The sequence below is a fragment of the Poecile atricapillus genome, chromosome 33 (genome assembly GCF_030490865.1).
Source record: "Poecile atricapillus isolate bPoeAtr1 chromosome 33, bPoeAtr1.hap1, whole genome shotgun sequence".
NCBI lineage: Eukaryota > Metazoa > Chordata > Aves > Passeriformes > Paridae > Poecile > Poecile atricapillus.
Window position 1 is genome coordinate 2,730,749 of NC_081281.1, and position 15,176 is coordinate 2,745,924.

A 15,176-nucleotide genomic window follows, 5' to 3' on the forward strand; every position below is an offset into this window, starting at 1 on the left:
GTCACCGGCGTTTCCCCCATCCGATGTGCCGGTGAGGATTGCAAACAGGAAGCCCGGCTGACAGGGCGAGGGGAAACGTGTGAGGCTCTGAAGGTTTGGGGGAGGGAAGGGTTTTTTTAGGTGGAAGGAGCCGGGGCTGGCACCGCTCCGCGTGCCGGGGGCTGCGGGGGACACCGGGCACCGTCACTATCCCGAGGTTTGCCACCTCACGGCACAGCATCCCCGCTCCCGGTGCGATGGATGAGCCGGACCCAGCCCTAATCCTTGTCCTAATTCCCAACCCGTGCGAGCCCTGGGACGCAGCCGGGTTGGCACCGCTCTCGCCGCGGCTCCAGCTGGAGCCTGGCACCGGCCGGGGTGACAGTGACAGCGGACACGTGGCAGCTCGGCTGCTTCTCCCCACAGCAGCGCTCGTGTCCCCACAACAGCCCAGGAGTGTCCCTGGCTCTGACACCCAGAGTCTGAGGAAGGGGAACGGTGCTGGATTACAAACTGGGACTGAACCCTGGCTCACGGTGGGAGCCTGTCCCCACCGAGCTCTGCTGTCCCCACCGAGCCTGATGTCCCCACCGAACTCTGCTGTCCCCACTGAGCTCTCCTGTCCCCACTGAGCTCTGCTCTCCCCACCAGGCTCTGCTGTCCCCACCAGACTCTGCTGTCCCCACCGAGCCTGATGTCCCCACTGAGCTCTCCTGTCCCCACTGAGCTCTGATGTCCCCATGCCCAGTGGTGCCAGGTCCTGGGGGACAGACAGGAGGGACAAAGACACCTTTGCAGGTGCTGGTGGGCAGGTGGCCAGAGTCCTCTCCTCTCCACAGCCCAGCCTGTCCCGAGGCTGCCGCTGTCACCTGGATGTCACCCCGCGGCCACCATGCCACCTTCCTGTGACGTTTCCCCATCACATGAAGGTTCTTGCAGCTTTGGTTGCTGCTTCCTGCCCGTCGCAGGCAGCAGAGGCAGAGCACAGGCAGGGCAGTGCTGCTGCCCCCCCTGCCCGACCCCTGCCCCCTGCACCTCCTGGCCACAGACACCCCGAGGTAGGAGCGTGGGCTGGGGCTGGGGCTGGGGCTGGGGCTGGGGCTGGGACTGGGACTGGGGCTGGGACTGGGGCTGGGGCTGGGACTGGGGCTGGGACTGGAGCTGGGGCTGGGACTGGGGCTGGGGCTGGGACTGGGGCTGGGACTGGGGCTGGGGCTGGGACTGGGGCTGGGACTGGGGCTGGGACTGGAGCTGGGGCTGGGACTGGGGCTGGGGATGGGGATGGGACTGGGACTGGGACTGGGACTGGGGCTGGGACTGGAGCTGGGGCTGGGACTGGGACTGGGGCTGGGGCTGGGGCTGGGGCTGGGGCTGGGACTGGGACTGGGGCTGGGGCTGGGACTGGGGCTGGAGCTGGAGCTGGGGCTGGGACTGGGGCTGGGGATGGGACTGGGACTGGGACTGGGACTGGGACTGGGACTGGGGCTGGGACTGGAGCTGGGGCTGGGACTGGGACTGGGGCTGGGACTGGGACTGGGGCCGGGGCTGGGGCTGGAGCTGGGGCTGGGGCTGGGACTGGGACTGGGGCTGGAGCTGGAGCTGGGACTGGGGCTGGGACTGGGGCTGGGACTGGGACTGGGACTGGGGCTGGGGCTGGGGCTGGGACTGGGACTGGGGCTGGGACTGGGGTTGGGTTCTCAGCAAGGCCAAGGAGTGAGCCCTGAGCAGGGGCCGCTGGACAGGGCAGCACCAGGCACTGCAGGGATGCTCCCACTGCCCAAAGGCAGGACAAAGGGCACGAGGATGGGGTGGAGAGAGAGGAATTGCAGTCCCCTGCCCACACCAGCCCTTCCAGACAGACCTTACCCTCTCCAAAGGGGGAAGTGCAGCCCAGAAATGTCGCACAGAGCAAAGCTTTCAGCCCGTTTCAAGACTGATGTGACTTGTTCCCACCTCAGGAGTGCAGGGTTTCAGAGGCACATCCTGCCCCACGCAACAAATCCCCCCCTGAGCTGCCCCAGTGAGGTCAAGGTGCTGGGATGGGAGAGTGGGGATGAGCCCACCACAGCCCCCACCCAGCTGGGGGTGCATGGCAAGCTCAGGACAGTGGCACTGTGGGCTATGCCTGGGCAGGACCTGACACAAACTCTCCTCCCCAGCACTCCCTGAGTTGGGTCACTGCAGTTTGGGGTGTTTTGTTTCTCCTCCTCACCTTCCCCTGCCTACTGGGGCACAGGGCCAGGCTGGGCACTGGCATGGGTTAAAGGTAGAGCTGGGGTGCTTTTCCTGGTGGCTGGATCCCCTTGCTCTCAGACAAGCCTCAACTGACTCCTCTGACTCAGCTTTGCCTCCCAGATCCAACCAGTCCCAGCATCTTCCACCTCCTCAAGCATCTGCTGGGGATTAATGTTGTTTTGCCGAGTGTTGGCAGCTCAGGGTCAAGCTCAAGGTCCCTCAGGAGCCTGCTCAGCCTCTCCCTACCGGGGGCTGACCTGACACACCGGGGACTTGAGAGGGGCTGGAGGATTCACATGCTTTCTCCTCAGCTCCTCCCCACCTACATCACTGTCCCCAGGGCTTTCCTCCTCTGGGGTGCCAAGGTCACTGTCCCTTCCCATCCAGCAGGTGCAGGGTGGTCTCCCTGGGGAGGATCAGGGTGACGAGCCTGAGCTTGGGAAGCACAAGGTGAAGGTGATGCTTACCCAGGTTGCTGATGAGAGCAGGGCCTGCGGGGGTGTCTTGGAGCCCCCAGACTCCCCAGTGCTCTGCAGGCAGTGAGGGGCCCCAAAGGAGGCCTCCCTGCCCTGAGCTTTTTCTCCCTGGGACAGGGCACCCCATGGATGACGACCGTCCCCTCTTTACCACCTTCAAGCCCCTTGGTGAGGACAAGAGGGCCAGAGCTGAGCCAGCACCCAACACACCCCCCGTGCAGCTCCAGGGGGCAGAGCAGTCACCGAGACACCACAACAGACATGGCAGGGTAGGACCTGGGGACACGAGGGTGGAATTGAGCCCAGCTCACCATCCCAGCACACACAACGCTCTCAGGAGCCGTGTCCTCACGTGCAGGGAGCAGAACATCCTTGGTGCACATCCTCACCTGAGCTCCCAGTGCTGTCCCCTTCCCTCCAGGTCCCTCCAGGCTTCTGGGCACCTCCAGCAGCTCAGTCCCTGCCTGAGGGGGACCCGTGGCCAGAGCGGGTGGCCCTGCGTGCCCGGACGAGGCTGTGGTTTGAGCAGACACAAGCCCAGAGGCTGGGGCCCGAGGGGGAGCTCCCCACCTGGTTCCACGGCTTCATCAGCCGCAAGTAAGCGACGGGGAGGCCAAGGTGGGGAGCGGGGTCAATATCCCCGCCCTTGGGCTCCTAAACAGGGAGCTGCATCCCTGGATCACACGAAGAGGATGAGGTAGAAAGGCTCAGCGTCCCTTCCCACAGGGAGGCCGAGGAGCTGCTGCAGGATCAGCCCCTGGGCTGCTTCCTGGTCCGCTTCAGCGAGAGCACCATCGGCTTCGTCCTCTCCTACAGGTGAGGGACCCAGCCCTGTCCGAGGGAGGGGCCGAAGAGCTCGGTGCCCTCCCGGTCACTCTGCCCATGCCATCCCCTCTGCCGCCAGGGGCAGGGATCGCTGCCGGCACTTTGTCCTGGAGCAGCTGCCGGACGGGCGATACGCGATCCTGGGGGAGCGCAGCGCCCACCCCGAGCTGGCCGAGCTGCTGCGGCACCACACCACGGTCCCCGTCCCGCCGTACCCCGAGTTCCTCACCGTGCCCCTGCCGTGCGGACGGGTGAGTCCGGCCCCTGAGAGCCCCTGCAGCCACTCGGGACCGGGGGATCGCCCCAAACCGGGGAATACAGCCAAGGGAAGCACAGGCACCGCGAAAGCCGGGCTGGGAGCCGCAGCCACTCTGGCTACCAGGAGCGAGGAGCCGCAGCCGTCCCGACATCTCCCTGCTCTCTCCCTTCAGAAAGACGAGCCCCGAGGACGGACAGAGCGCCCAGCTGGCAGCGGTGCTGCACATTCCCCACTGAGCCAAGCACCAGCAAAGCTCCCCGAGTACAGCCCTGCGTCCCTGGAGTCCCTCAGAGCCGAGGGCGGCTCCGCCAGGGAGGTAAAGGGGCAGAGAGAATTCCCGAGGCGCTCCCGAGGAAGGAGCCGCAGGTCGCCCAAGGCGGGGGGACGCAGTCACAGCCACCACGGACCCAGTCCCAGTCCTCACCTCCGTCCTGTCCCATCTCTCCCGCAGGCTCCCAGAGCGCCCCCGCCGCTCCCTCCCAAGAGCAGCTCCCGGGGCGCTGCTCCGGGGCCGCGCAGCTCCTCCAGCAGCGCAGCAGCGCCCGAGGCTCCCTATGCCCAGGTGCGTAAAGAAGCCCCGAGCCCCGAGCCCCCCGAGGCCAAGTACCAGCAGCTCATGCGTTTCCACGTCTACGCCGAGCCCCGCGAGGACATCGCCCCCAGCACCCCCACCCGCTGCGAGCCCGAGGGGCCCATCCCCGAGGAACCCATCCCCGAGGAACCCATCCCCGAGGGACCCATCCCCGAGGGACCCATCCCCGAGGGGCCCATCCCCGAGGAGCCCATCCCCGAGGAACCCATCCCCTTCTATGCCATGGCCCGGGGCTGGAGCCCCCGTGCCGGCCCCAGGGAGAACATCTACTCCGAGGTGGCGCTGGCCCGGCAGGATGTGCCTGCTCGGCTCCCCATGGCACTCCAAAACACCTTCTCCACTCTGCCCCCCAAACCCCGGCCCCACCGCCGGCTCTTCCGCAGCGTTTCCAGCCAGGACAGCAAGAGGAGGCAGCTGTCGGTGGCTCCCAGCACAGGCACACAGGTGGGTCTCCAAGACAAGCCATTGCTCTAGAGCTCAGCCCCAACATGAGGGAGGACTCCTGGAGCCTGAGGAGTCAGAGTTTGCTCCACACCAGGAGCACAAGGAGAAGCTTGGAAACCTGGAATGGTTCAGGTTGGAAAGAGACCCATCCTGTTCCACACCCTGCCATGGGCAGGGACACCTTCCATGATCCCAGGTTGCTCCAAGCCCTGTCCAACCTGGCCTGGAACACTTTGAGGGATGTGGCAGCCACAGCTTCTCTGAGCCAGGGCCTCCCCACCCTCACAGACAAGAATTCCTGCCCCATATCCCATCTAACCCTGCCCTCTGGCAGTGGGAAGCCATTGCCCCTTGTCCCATCACTCCAGACCAACTTTGTTCTATTTCCTGGCTCTCAAATCCACCCTCTCCCTGAGAATTCCCTAGGTCATTCTGAACCCTGAGCTGGAGCTGGATGACGCCGTGTACAGCCAGAGCAGCCACAGGGAGCAGCAAACCATGGCCACGGCTGAGAACGTGTACGAGCAGCTGCCTGGGGACTGCCCCTAAGCCACCTGCACAGGTGGGCTCAGGACAGCACCTGGCTCCCAGGCAGGAGCAACCTCAGCCTCCATCTCACCACTCGAAGCCCCTGGTCCTGGGAGGAGAGGTCCAGAGCTGCTGTTGGCCCCAGCCAGCGATGCCAATCTGCTCCATGGGGAGCCTCTTCTCTTCCAGCTTCCCAACCCTGTTGGACAATGCAGGGAGGGGAGCAGGGTTACCTTACCCATGAACACATTCCAAGAGACTTCTGTTATTAAAATGAGGGGGAAAAGGCTGTTACAGGAAACACAGGCATGAGTTTGGCACAGTTGGTGCATCCAGTTGGAAATGAAATTGGCCAGGAACTGGGGTGATGCTGCAGCCAGGGCCAAGCTGAAGCTCCCCAGCCTGGAGCCAACACTCCAAGCCCTGCTGGGCAGTGTCACTGGTGCTCCCAGCTCAACAGGAGCGGGCAGCCAGGATGGCCAAAGCCCCAGCTTGGAGGGAAAAGGAGAGCTGGGGCATTGTAGCTGTTTTATCTCTGGGAAAATTCACTTCTGACTTTTCACAAACCTGAATTTTGTTTCTCTTAGAAGGCTGAAAGTGGAACATGAGCTCTTGGAATTCCCCCTTGATGCTAAACCTGATCTAAAGCAAATGAGAAATGGAAAGGGAAACCTCAAACTTCCAGCCCCCACACTGCAAACTCCCCAGGCCAAGAGGGTACCTGGATGAGGATCTGAGCCCCTTGTGATGGTAACAGGGCTGGGTGGGTTCATTTAGAAGTATATTCCTTTACCAAATATCTTCTGGGAGGATTTCACTGTACATACAAGATATGAATAAATTACTCAACAGTAACTTTATTCTGATCATTCAAATACTCAAAACAGGCTCTGCAAAGTACTAAACATACAGGGAGCTAAACTAAAAATGAGATTAGTTTAAAATGTTCTAAGAAAAGACTTCAGTCATGGGGGTTTGCCTGTTTTTAAGAGGTACCATGGGAGAAAAAACACCTCTTGGGAGTTCTTCTTACTGGAATTAACAAATATTGGCCATTTGAGCTGTGGTTACAACAAATAAAACCCAGAGTGGTGGGAATATAAGTTAAATAACCAGGCCAGTGCTCTGCTCCCTTCGGCATCACACGCTTTGGTGAACAACAAAGTGATGCCACAGAGATTTGGATCCATGGATTGGGCCAGCAGAGCTGCACAGGATTTGCAGTCACATCACCTTGACAGAATTCCTTAAATAAAAAAAAAAAAGGTTTAATTTGAAGAAGTTAGGACTGGGCAGTCTCCTCTTCCCAGCCAGGAGGGCAAGGTCAACACTTAATTGAAATAGAATTGATATAAACAAGCTGGGAAAAAAAAAACATACAGTTGGCAGCTCTCCTCTGTGTCTGCCCAGAGGAAACTGCAGAGCTCACTCCCAGCCAGCCACATGAGGGACACTGGGATACTCAGTTTGATGAGTCTGAGAGCAGCCTGGGGCAGGACAGCAGGCCTTGGGTTGGGGGAGAAGGAAAGAGGGAAAAAGGAAGGACAATATACATGCACACGTGGCTCAGGGTATCCCAAAGGCCTGAGTGTGCCAGGCAGGAGAGCCTCTGCTCCAGGTGTGGCGCTTCCCCTGGCACAGGCTCTGACCTGCACAGGGGTGTCCCCCCAGAGCAGCTCAGGCTGTGGAGCCCAGAGCAAAAACACCAACTTAAAGACCAGGATATCAAAATCATCAGCATGAGAGGAGTGCTGGAGCAGCCTGGACACGAGGAAACGGCCGTGAGGACAAAATAAAAATTCCAAAGCCAGGCTTGCTCTTGGAACTCACCGTGTTTTAGAAAGGAAAATGACATTCTCAATGCACAGCAAGTCCAAGAGAGGAGCAAAGTGGGAATTGGGAGTTTATTGAGCCTCTGCTGAAGGGTCTGGCGTCAGGAGGCACAGCCTGTTCCCTCAGGACAGGAGCCTCACACCCAGCACGTTCCCTGCCGTGCCTTGGGACCGTCCTCAGCCGATCGGAACCTTCCACGCTATGGTTTACAAGGAGGGAGGGGAAGGATTACAGGTGGAGTTTCGGGACCAGCTTGCAATGACCCCTCTTCCTGTCAGGCCAGGGAGTGCAGAGTCCTTCCTCCCACGAGCAGCCCCGTCCTGGGGCCTGGCTGATCTCCCAGAGGCCGGGACACACCGGACACAGCAGGTCACCCGGGATGCCAGCCAAAAAGCGGGACAGATGTGTCAGAATCCGTATTTGGCTTGGGTCTGCCGTCTGCTGAGCTTGTTCTCAGACCATGTGTTTTTCAGTTCCAGTTCTCTCTCCTTGGCCTGCAGAGATGGAGAGGATGCTGTTACCCTCTGTTTCAGTGACTCAGCAGCATTCCGGCCTCCTCCGGCCCCGCTCATGTGGATTATGGAGCCCTTCAGCCAGAAGCCTCGTTACAGGAGTTAGCACAATCATCCTGACAGAGGCCTGGATTAATTGGGATGCACAGACATTTCATTCATGCTGAAAAGCAGCTTCTCGTGGGGACGGGCTCAGCAACCGCCTGCCAACCCCGGGGCAGAATCCAGGACAGGATCCCAGGGCCTCAGAACATGCAGGAAGGGCAAAGCAAAGCTGAAAGCTTGGGACTGGGACCCCCTCAGGGCCAGGACTCACCTCTGGCCCACAGGGTCTCACCAGGACTCAGGGGGTTCTCGGGGACAGCCCCTGGTCCCCCGCTGCTGGAGGAGCAGCTCCACCACCCCAGCCTTGCGCTGCCAAGACCAAACCCAGGAATTCTGTCTGGATCAGCTCATACACCACAGGGAGGCCACTCACCTGATGGATCAGGTACGTGATCTGGTGTTTTCTCCTTTGCTGCCCTGTGGGCTGATCTCCTTTTTTCTGGAAAGCAGAAAGAGGTGAAGTGTTCAGCCTGGAGAGGTGCTTCCCTGGACAGCAAACCAAGACAAGGGCCTGCACACAGCCATCCCAAGCAGCATTTGTTCCCCATTAAAGTGCAGATTCCTTTGGCTGAAGCACTTCCTGGCTGGCCCTCCCCACCCACATGCCATGTTCTGAGCAACTCTACTGGCCTCCCACATGTCATTATTTAGCAGGTCTCTGTTCCCCTCCCTGGACACAGCTCCAGCTGATTTGGGCACTGATTTGGGCACTGAGCAGAGGCACCAACCACAGCCCTCGCCCTCCACCCCACCTTGCTGAATGACTTCATGGTCTTCTCCTCTGTCAAGGATTTGGTCAGCCACTGCTGGGCCCCGCTCAGCTGGTCGTCACCTTTGATGTCCACAAAGTTGATCTCTTCCCTCCCACGATTCCGCTTGCCTTGCAGACGCTTGAACTGAAAGATGAACACAAGAGCTGGAATTACACCCAACACTGACCTGACACAAGGCACAGCAACAGTTTTTCAGCCCAGGTTTTGATATTTTGGAGAATTTTGGCTTGCTGTATATCAGAGTATCTAAAACTACTTGGCATGAAGGTTATCATCTCACTTTCCTATGCAGAAAACAGCATTTACTCCTGCTTCTAGGCTTGCTCAGGAGACCCTTGGAGTCCTGAGTTTCTTATTTTAAGAACCACAGAAGAGCCTTAAGTTTTGCTGCCAACACATTCTGCACCAGATACAGTGTGGCCACAGGATAAGGGCAGTGCCCATCCCCTGTGCTGGCACTGCTCAGGCACCTCCAACCCTGGGGTCAGTTTGGGCCCCTCATGCCAACAAAGAGATTGAGGAGCTGGAGCGTGTCCAGAGAAGCAAAGGAAGGTGGGGAAGGGGCTGGAGCACCAGGGGAGGCTAAGGGGGCTCAGCCTGGAGAAAAGGAGGCTCAGGGGGAACCTTGTGGCTCAGCACAACTCCCTGACTGAAGGGGGCACCTGGGGGAGTTCAGGCTCTGCTCCCAGGGACAGCCTCAAATTGTGCCAGGGGAGGATTAGGTTGGATATAGGGAAAAATCCTACACCCAGAGGGTGCCCACAAGCTGCCCAAGGCAGTGGTGAAGTCCCCACCCCCAGAAGGATTTAGAAGTCATGTGGATGTGGCACTTGGGGACATGGTTTAGTGGTGGCCTTGGCAGTGCTGGAGAATGGTTGAACCTGATGGTCTTGGAGGCCTTTTCCAACCTCAACAATTGATTCTATCCTGTATTTATCAGGCCTGCAGACCCAGCTGGAGCAGGAGCCCAGCAGACTGTGGGAAGGGCTCCACACGTGTCCACAACACAGCTCGAGGCCCCCCAGGAAAACCACCCAGCCCAAGCCACTGGAAACACAGGCTGTGCTGGGGGGCAGGACCGTGGCTGCAGGTCATGTGTTCTGGCAGAGCTCAAAGCCAAATTCCACAGGGGGACAGACAATGAAGTGCCAACCGCTTCGTCATCGATGAACGAGGAGTCGGTGCTCGTCTCCTGCGGCGGGGCCTGGGCTGGTTCCACCTCTGGGTAGTACCCACTGCTGTAGTAATCCTGGCAGGAAAGGGAAAGCAGATTGTCATGAGAGCAATCCTGGAGTGGCACCAAGCCATGGACTGCCCTGTGGGCTGATTCTGTCAGAGGAATGACCAGCAAACGATCTGAGGGACTTTTCACAAGCGCTGGAGTGACAGGACAAGGGGGAATGGATCCCACTGCTGGAGGGCAGGGTTAAATAGGATATTGGGAAGGAGTTCTTCCCTGTGAGGGCAATGAGGCCCCGGCACAGGGTGCCCAGAGAAGCTGTGGCCACCCTATCCCTTGAAGTGCTCAATACCAGGCTGGACAGGGCTTGGAGCAACCATGGATAGTGGAAGGTGTCCCTGTCCATGGCAGTGGCTGGGACTGGATGGGCTTTAAGGTCCCTTCCAACCCAAACCAGTCTGGGATTCTATGAATTATTAGAAACAACCTGGGCTCAGACACCAGCTCCAGTGAGCCCTTACCCTGCACCCTCACACCTAGGGCATTTTCACATCAGTGAAGAACATCTGGAGCTCTCACACCGTAGGAATCTCCTTGTGCCCAGTGCTGGATCCAGCTCAGGCTGGATTCCCTGCCCTGTGTCCCAGGTATCTCACACAGGCTGGATTCCCTGCCCTGTGTCCCAGGGATCTCACACAGGCTGGATTCCCTGCCCCGTGTCCCAGGGATCTCACACAGGCTGGATTCCGTGTCCCAGGGATCTCACACAGGCTGGATTCCCTGCTCCATGTCCCAGGTATCTCACACAGGCTGGATTCCCTGCCCCGTGCCCTAAGCAGCTCCCAAGGACTGGATTCCCTGCCCCGTGTCCCAGGTATCTCACACAGGCTGGATTCCCTGCCCTGTGTCCCAGGGATCTCACACAGGCTGGATTCCCTGCCCTGTGTCCCAGGGATCTCACACAGGCTGGATTCCCTGCCCCGTGCCCTAAGCAGCTCCCAAGGACTGGATTCCCTGCTCCATGTCCCAGCTATCTCACACAGGCTGGATTCCCTGCCCCGTGTCCCAGGCAGCTCACATGGGCTGGATTCCCAGGAGCAGCCTTTTCCCGGACCAGAAAGTGAAGAGGGGCATTTCCCTGGGGAAATCCCCATTTGGAGTTTTCCTCCCTAATTTGCCCTAAACTAGGACATTGAGTCACTCACTCAAGTCCCTATCCAGAGCCCCTCACTTCACCTCTGGCCAGTGAACCCACCTGGTAGTAGCCCCCGGGCTCGCCGTAGGCAGGGGGGAACTGGCCATAGGAGTGGCTGCCATAGTCCTCGCCAGGTTTGGGTGCCCAGCTGTGCTGAACTCCGCTGGAGCCCGCAGCCGTCTTGAACTCCAGAGGGGCGTTAGCGGCCGCGTCCTGGAACTGGGGCTCCGGCTCTGTCCCGGGCGGAGGGTCCTCCGACCCCCCCGTGCCGGGGTACAGGTAGGGCTCGGTGCCCGCGGCACTGGGCTCGCTCCTGTCGGACAAGGAGAAGTAGTTCTCTGGCTGCACCTCCTCGTCGCTGTCCTCCTCCTCCTGGGTGATCTGTTTGGTTACCTGCAGCGCTGCGCTCTTGGCCGCGGCTTTGATCGCCGACGGGGACGGAGTTGTGGGCACGGCCGGCTTGGGCACGGGTTTGGCTTTGGAGGAAGAGCTCGGGGTCTTGGCAGGCTTGGAGTCGGAGGCGTTTTCTCCTGCTTTCCTGGAGAATGCGTAGGGCAGGAGTAACCGATTGGTCTCTTTCACTGTCATGTTTTTGGGCTGAGGAAGCAAAGCGGACAAGCCGGAGCCCTCGCTGCGTCCCTGGTGACATCCACGCAGGACAAATGTACCACAGGAAGAAAAGACTGAGGTTATTCGCTTTTCCTGACTTCCTGCCAATTATCCCCCCCAATTCTAACGCTTCTTGTGGGGCTTCCTGCTGCTTGGCCACTCTGAATATGCTGCACAAGGGGGATTTTGAAGGGAAATGTGGTACTTGCAAATATCTGCCCAATTCCCAAATGAATGCCTCTTTTGCCAAGATTTAAATTGGTGAAATTGCCCAAAAGAAAAGGACTTGAAAACCCAAAGGATTTCAGGAATTTCCCTAAAGCCACGAGGTGATCAGAGTGGATTATTTACATGAGTGGAAGCACAAGACTGGTCACAATTAAACACTTTTTTCCATGACAATTGTTTAACCAAGTGCCCTTGTTATTTACCTGAAGAGTATTTTTTTTCTTTGCTGGTTCGTCTTCCTCTGAATCTGACTGAGAGAGAAAAGCAGAGCTCAGCACAACCTGAGATGCTAAACCAAAAAAGTTATGTTAATAAATCCCAGGAAAATAAACCCAAAGAGAGGGAAGAACTGCAGGTACACAGCAGCAGATCAGGGCTTTCCTTCAGAGGGACAGACAACAACAGCTACTGAAGGGGAAGCACAAACCACACAGAGGGTGTAAAGCTCACTGCAGGGCTACAAAGAATTGTTCCCAATAATGCTGAAATTTCTAAATATCCAGTTAAAATTTGACTGGAAAGCCTGGTTGGCATCAGAGAAGGCCCTAAGTATCTTTATCATTTCACGGCTCCTCAGAGAACTTGGAAGAGGCAACAGGGATGGAGGGCTTGTGCCAGTTTACTGCCAAATAAGCAATAAACTGACTGAAAAATCACCTGCACAACAAACAAAAAACTTTTTTGGGCTACAATGCCTTGCAGCTCCACATCATCAACTCATTAACTCCAGGAATAAAGAAGGGTGCAGATAATCTGGGTTTGGCTGCATTATGATTATAAATAAGGTTTCTATATCAGTTTAATTCTGCAAAGCGCTTTAGGATTAGGGCAGGCAGCCAGGACAAATCTCCCCGTGGATGACACAACAATAGATCCCGGTACCTCGGTGTGAGAGAGCGAGGGAAGAGACCCGCGGGGGGAGTTTTCACTGGAAAGGGCTCGAGCCGGGGGTTTGTTCCATACTCACATCCCCCTTGTGCAGCTCGGGCGCCGCGATCCGCACCGGCTCCGTCCTCTTCTTTGGCTTGGGGAGGCCCAAGCCCGCCCCGGGGGAGGCAGCGGGGGGCGGGCTGAGGGGGGAGGCGGTGGCGGCGTTCCTGGGGGGCGGCAGGAGGAGCCCCCTCGGCCGGGGGGACTCCGCGGCCCCGTCCCCGCTGGCGGCCGGCTCGGGGGGGCTCTCGGGCCCGGCCTGGCCCGGCGGGGCGCTGCCCAAGCCGCTCACAGTGGGCGGGGGGCCCATGAGGAACGACGGGGGCACCGCGGGGGCTCTGGGCGGGGGCAGCGCGGCGAAAAGCCCCCGGGACGAGGGCTGCTCGGCTGCGGCCGGGGGAGAATCGGCGGCTTCCTCCTCCTCGCCCGCAGGCTCCTCCGCATCGCTGTCCTCCTCGCTGCTGGCGTAGGCCACGAGGGACATGGCCCCGGGGAGGGCGGCCCTTCGCGGGCAGCAGTCGCTACGCGAGGCCGGGGATCCACCCTCCGCGCTAGGCCGCACCGCCGCCGCACCTTCAGCGCCCGCAGCGGGGAGGAAGGGGCGGGCGGGGCGAGGCTACGCCGCCATGGCGGCCCCTCCCCGTGCGGCGGCGGGGCCGCGGAGCGAGGCAAAGCGACGGCGGCGGCTCCGCGCTCCCGGTAATGGCTGCCGGCAGCGCCCTGCTGCCCGCGCTGTAGCGACGCCGGACTACAATTCCCGGTGTACCCCGCGAGCAGCGCTGTGCCCGCCTCCCTCTGTGCCGCGCCGCGAAGCACCACGGGAAATGTAGTCTGTGGTGCCACGCGGCGTCAGCCACGGGCGGGACCGGGACAAGGCCCGGGCACCGGCGGGATGCGGGAAGGCCTCTGAGGACGGGGACTGGGACAAGGACAAGGGTGAAGACGAGGACGAGGACGAGGAGGCGGGAGGGTCCGACCCACCCCCGCCAGGCCAGTGGATTCATTGCCAAACCGAGCCCTGAGCCGGGGCTGCAGCTCCCGGTGTGTCCCCGGTCCCCGGTGCGGCGGCACTGCGGGACACGGGCCGGGGATCAGGGGAGCCCTCCCTGCCTTCCATCCTTTCATTCCGGGGCACGATCCGTGCTGCCAGCCCCAGCAGGAGCTGCTGGAGTGGGATGCAGGAGGCCTGGCCAGGAGCTGGTTTATCCCTCCCGGGCTTTGCTGATTTTCGGTTTGACGCCTTTGACCTCCTTCTGGCTTGTTCTGGCCTTAATAAGCAGCGAGCTGGGCTCGAATTTGGGTCCCCAACACCAAGGGAAGTGATTTGCAGAGCTGCTCTGAAGTACCAGCACAAGTAATTAAAGCAAAATGGAGATAAATGAGCAGCGTATCCTGAACCCTCTGTCATCTGGAACGGTGTGAAATCCAGCCAACATGCCCTGTCCCACCCCTCCTGGCCTGCTCTGGAGAGCTGAGGAGTGTTAAAAATACAGTATTAAAAATAGGCATTGAGGCCTTGGGGAGCGGGAGGGACAGGCACGGGAGGATTCCAGGAGCTGGGACACACAAGTTCCGTTTTCCCCCACTCCTTACACGGCTGTGACCTGTGAGGGCAAAGCCAAGCAATCCCACAAGGACACTGAGGAGGACGGTGAGGAGGAGGAAGGTGTCCCTGTGGCCACGGGACCAGCACGGCTCACAGAAACTCCCATCTGGAGCAGCCTCTCTTCAGGAACCCCTTTCCCTGAGAATTTTGGCTCCATATCCAGCAGTAACATCAAGACTTTGTCTTTGTTGTGACACACAAATCACACTGGAAGAGTGAACTCCCATCACAGGAGCTGAACCTCAAAGGGTGTCAAAGCCCTTTCCTTTCACATCTCCACCAATCCACTCTACAAATCCAAAGGAAACCATAATGGAGATGGTTTTTTTTTGTGCCATTGTGGCTGTCACTTCCCATTGAAACACCCTTTGTGCTCATAGCTTGGGCTGGAAGTCACCATGAAAATCATCCTGGGGATTGGTTGGGAATCTTCCTGGCAGATTTTTTCCACTCCTTCCTAAATGTCCAGGCTTGTAAATTTTTTTGATTTAGGACAGGGAAATGGGTGATTCCCTTAGAAGCACAGAGTGGTTCAACCACCCCAAGCTGTAATAGGAGGCAGCCCTCATCCTCTGCCGAGGAAAATCAACAAGGACTCTGGCAGGGAGAGGAGAGACCCAGTTTAAACAAGGTCTGGCTCCTGCTGTGGAGAAAGAGGGAGGAATCCTTGTTTCCCTCAGCATTTGTCCATTTTTCCATTGCAGGTGGAGATTCCTTGAGACTGCTCTCACCCCCAGGCAGTAGGATCCTGCTGTCAGCTGTGACCCTGTGGATTATTTATTTGTGTTACTTTGAAGCTTGTTAGGAGAAATTAAGCCAAGGAAAGCACACGGGGATGGAAAAAAAAAGAGCCCAGCCCAGGAACCC

The 15,176-nt window shown here is 59.1% G+C and overlaps 2 protein-coding genes across 2 annotated transcripts; one reads left to right on the forward strand and one right to left on the reverse strand.

Moving 5' to 3' along the window:
- Positions 1 to 70: 70 nt before the first annotated feature.
- SH2D2A (SH2 domain containing 2A) lies at positions 71 to 6,184 on the forward strand. Its single transcript, XM_058860598.1, has 9 exons — positions 71 to 79; positions 819 to 1,037; positions 2,808 to 2,959; positions 3,112 to 3,287; positions 3,417 to 3,506; positions 3,595 to 3,766; positions 3,947 to 4,090; positions 4,226 to 4,810; positions 5,237 to 6,184. Exons 2-9 carry the CDS (start codon positions 872 to 874, stop codon positions 5,357 to 5,359), a joined length of 1,608 nt encoding a protein of 535 aa, XP_058716581.1. The 5' UTR covers positions 71 to 79; positions 819 to 871; the 3' UTR covers positions 5,360 to 6,184.
- A 1,026-nt stretch (positions 6,185 to 7,210) lies between these two features.
- PRCC (proline rich mitotic checkpoint control factor) lies at positions 7,211 to 13,464 on the reverse strand. Its single transcript, XM_058860599.1, has 7 exons — positions 12,741 to 13,464; positions 11,977 to 12,024; positions 10,997 to 11,575; positions 9,715 to 9,810; positions 8,541 to 8,684; positions 8,162 to 8,227; positions 7,211 to 7,665 (listed from the first exon to the last, which is right to left on the reverse strand). Exons 1-7 carry the CDS (start codon positions 13,185 to 13,187, stop codon positions 7,579 to 7,581), a joined length of 1,467 nt encoding a protein of 488 aa, XP_058716582.1. The 5' UTR covers positions 13,188 to 13,464; the 3' UTR covers positions 7,211 to 7,578.
- Positions 13,465 to 15,176: the final 1,712 nt, after the last annotated feature.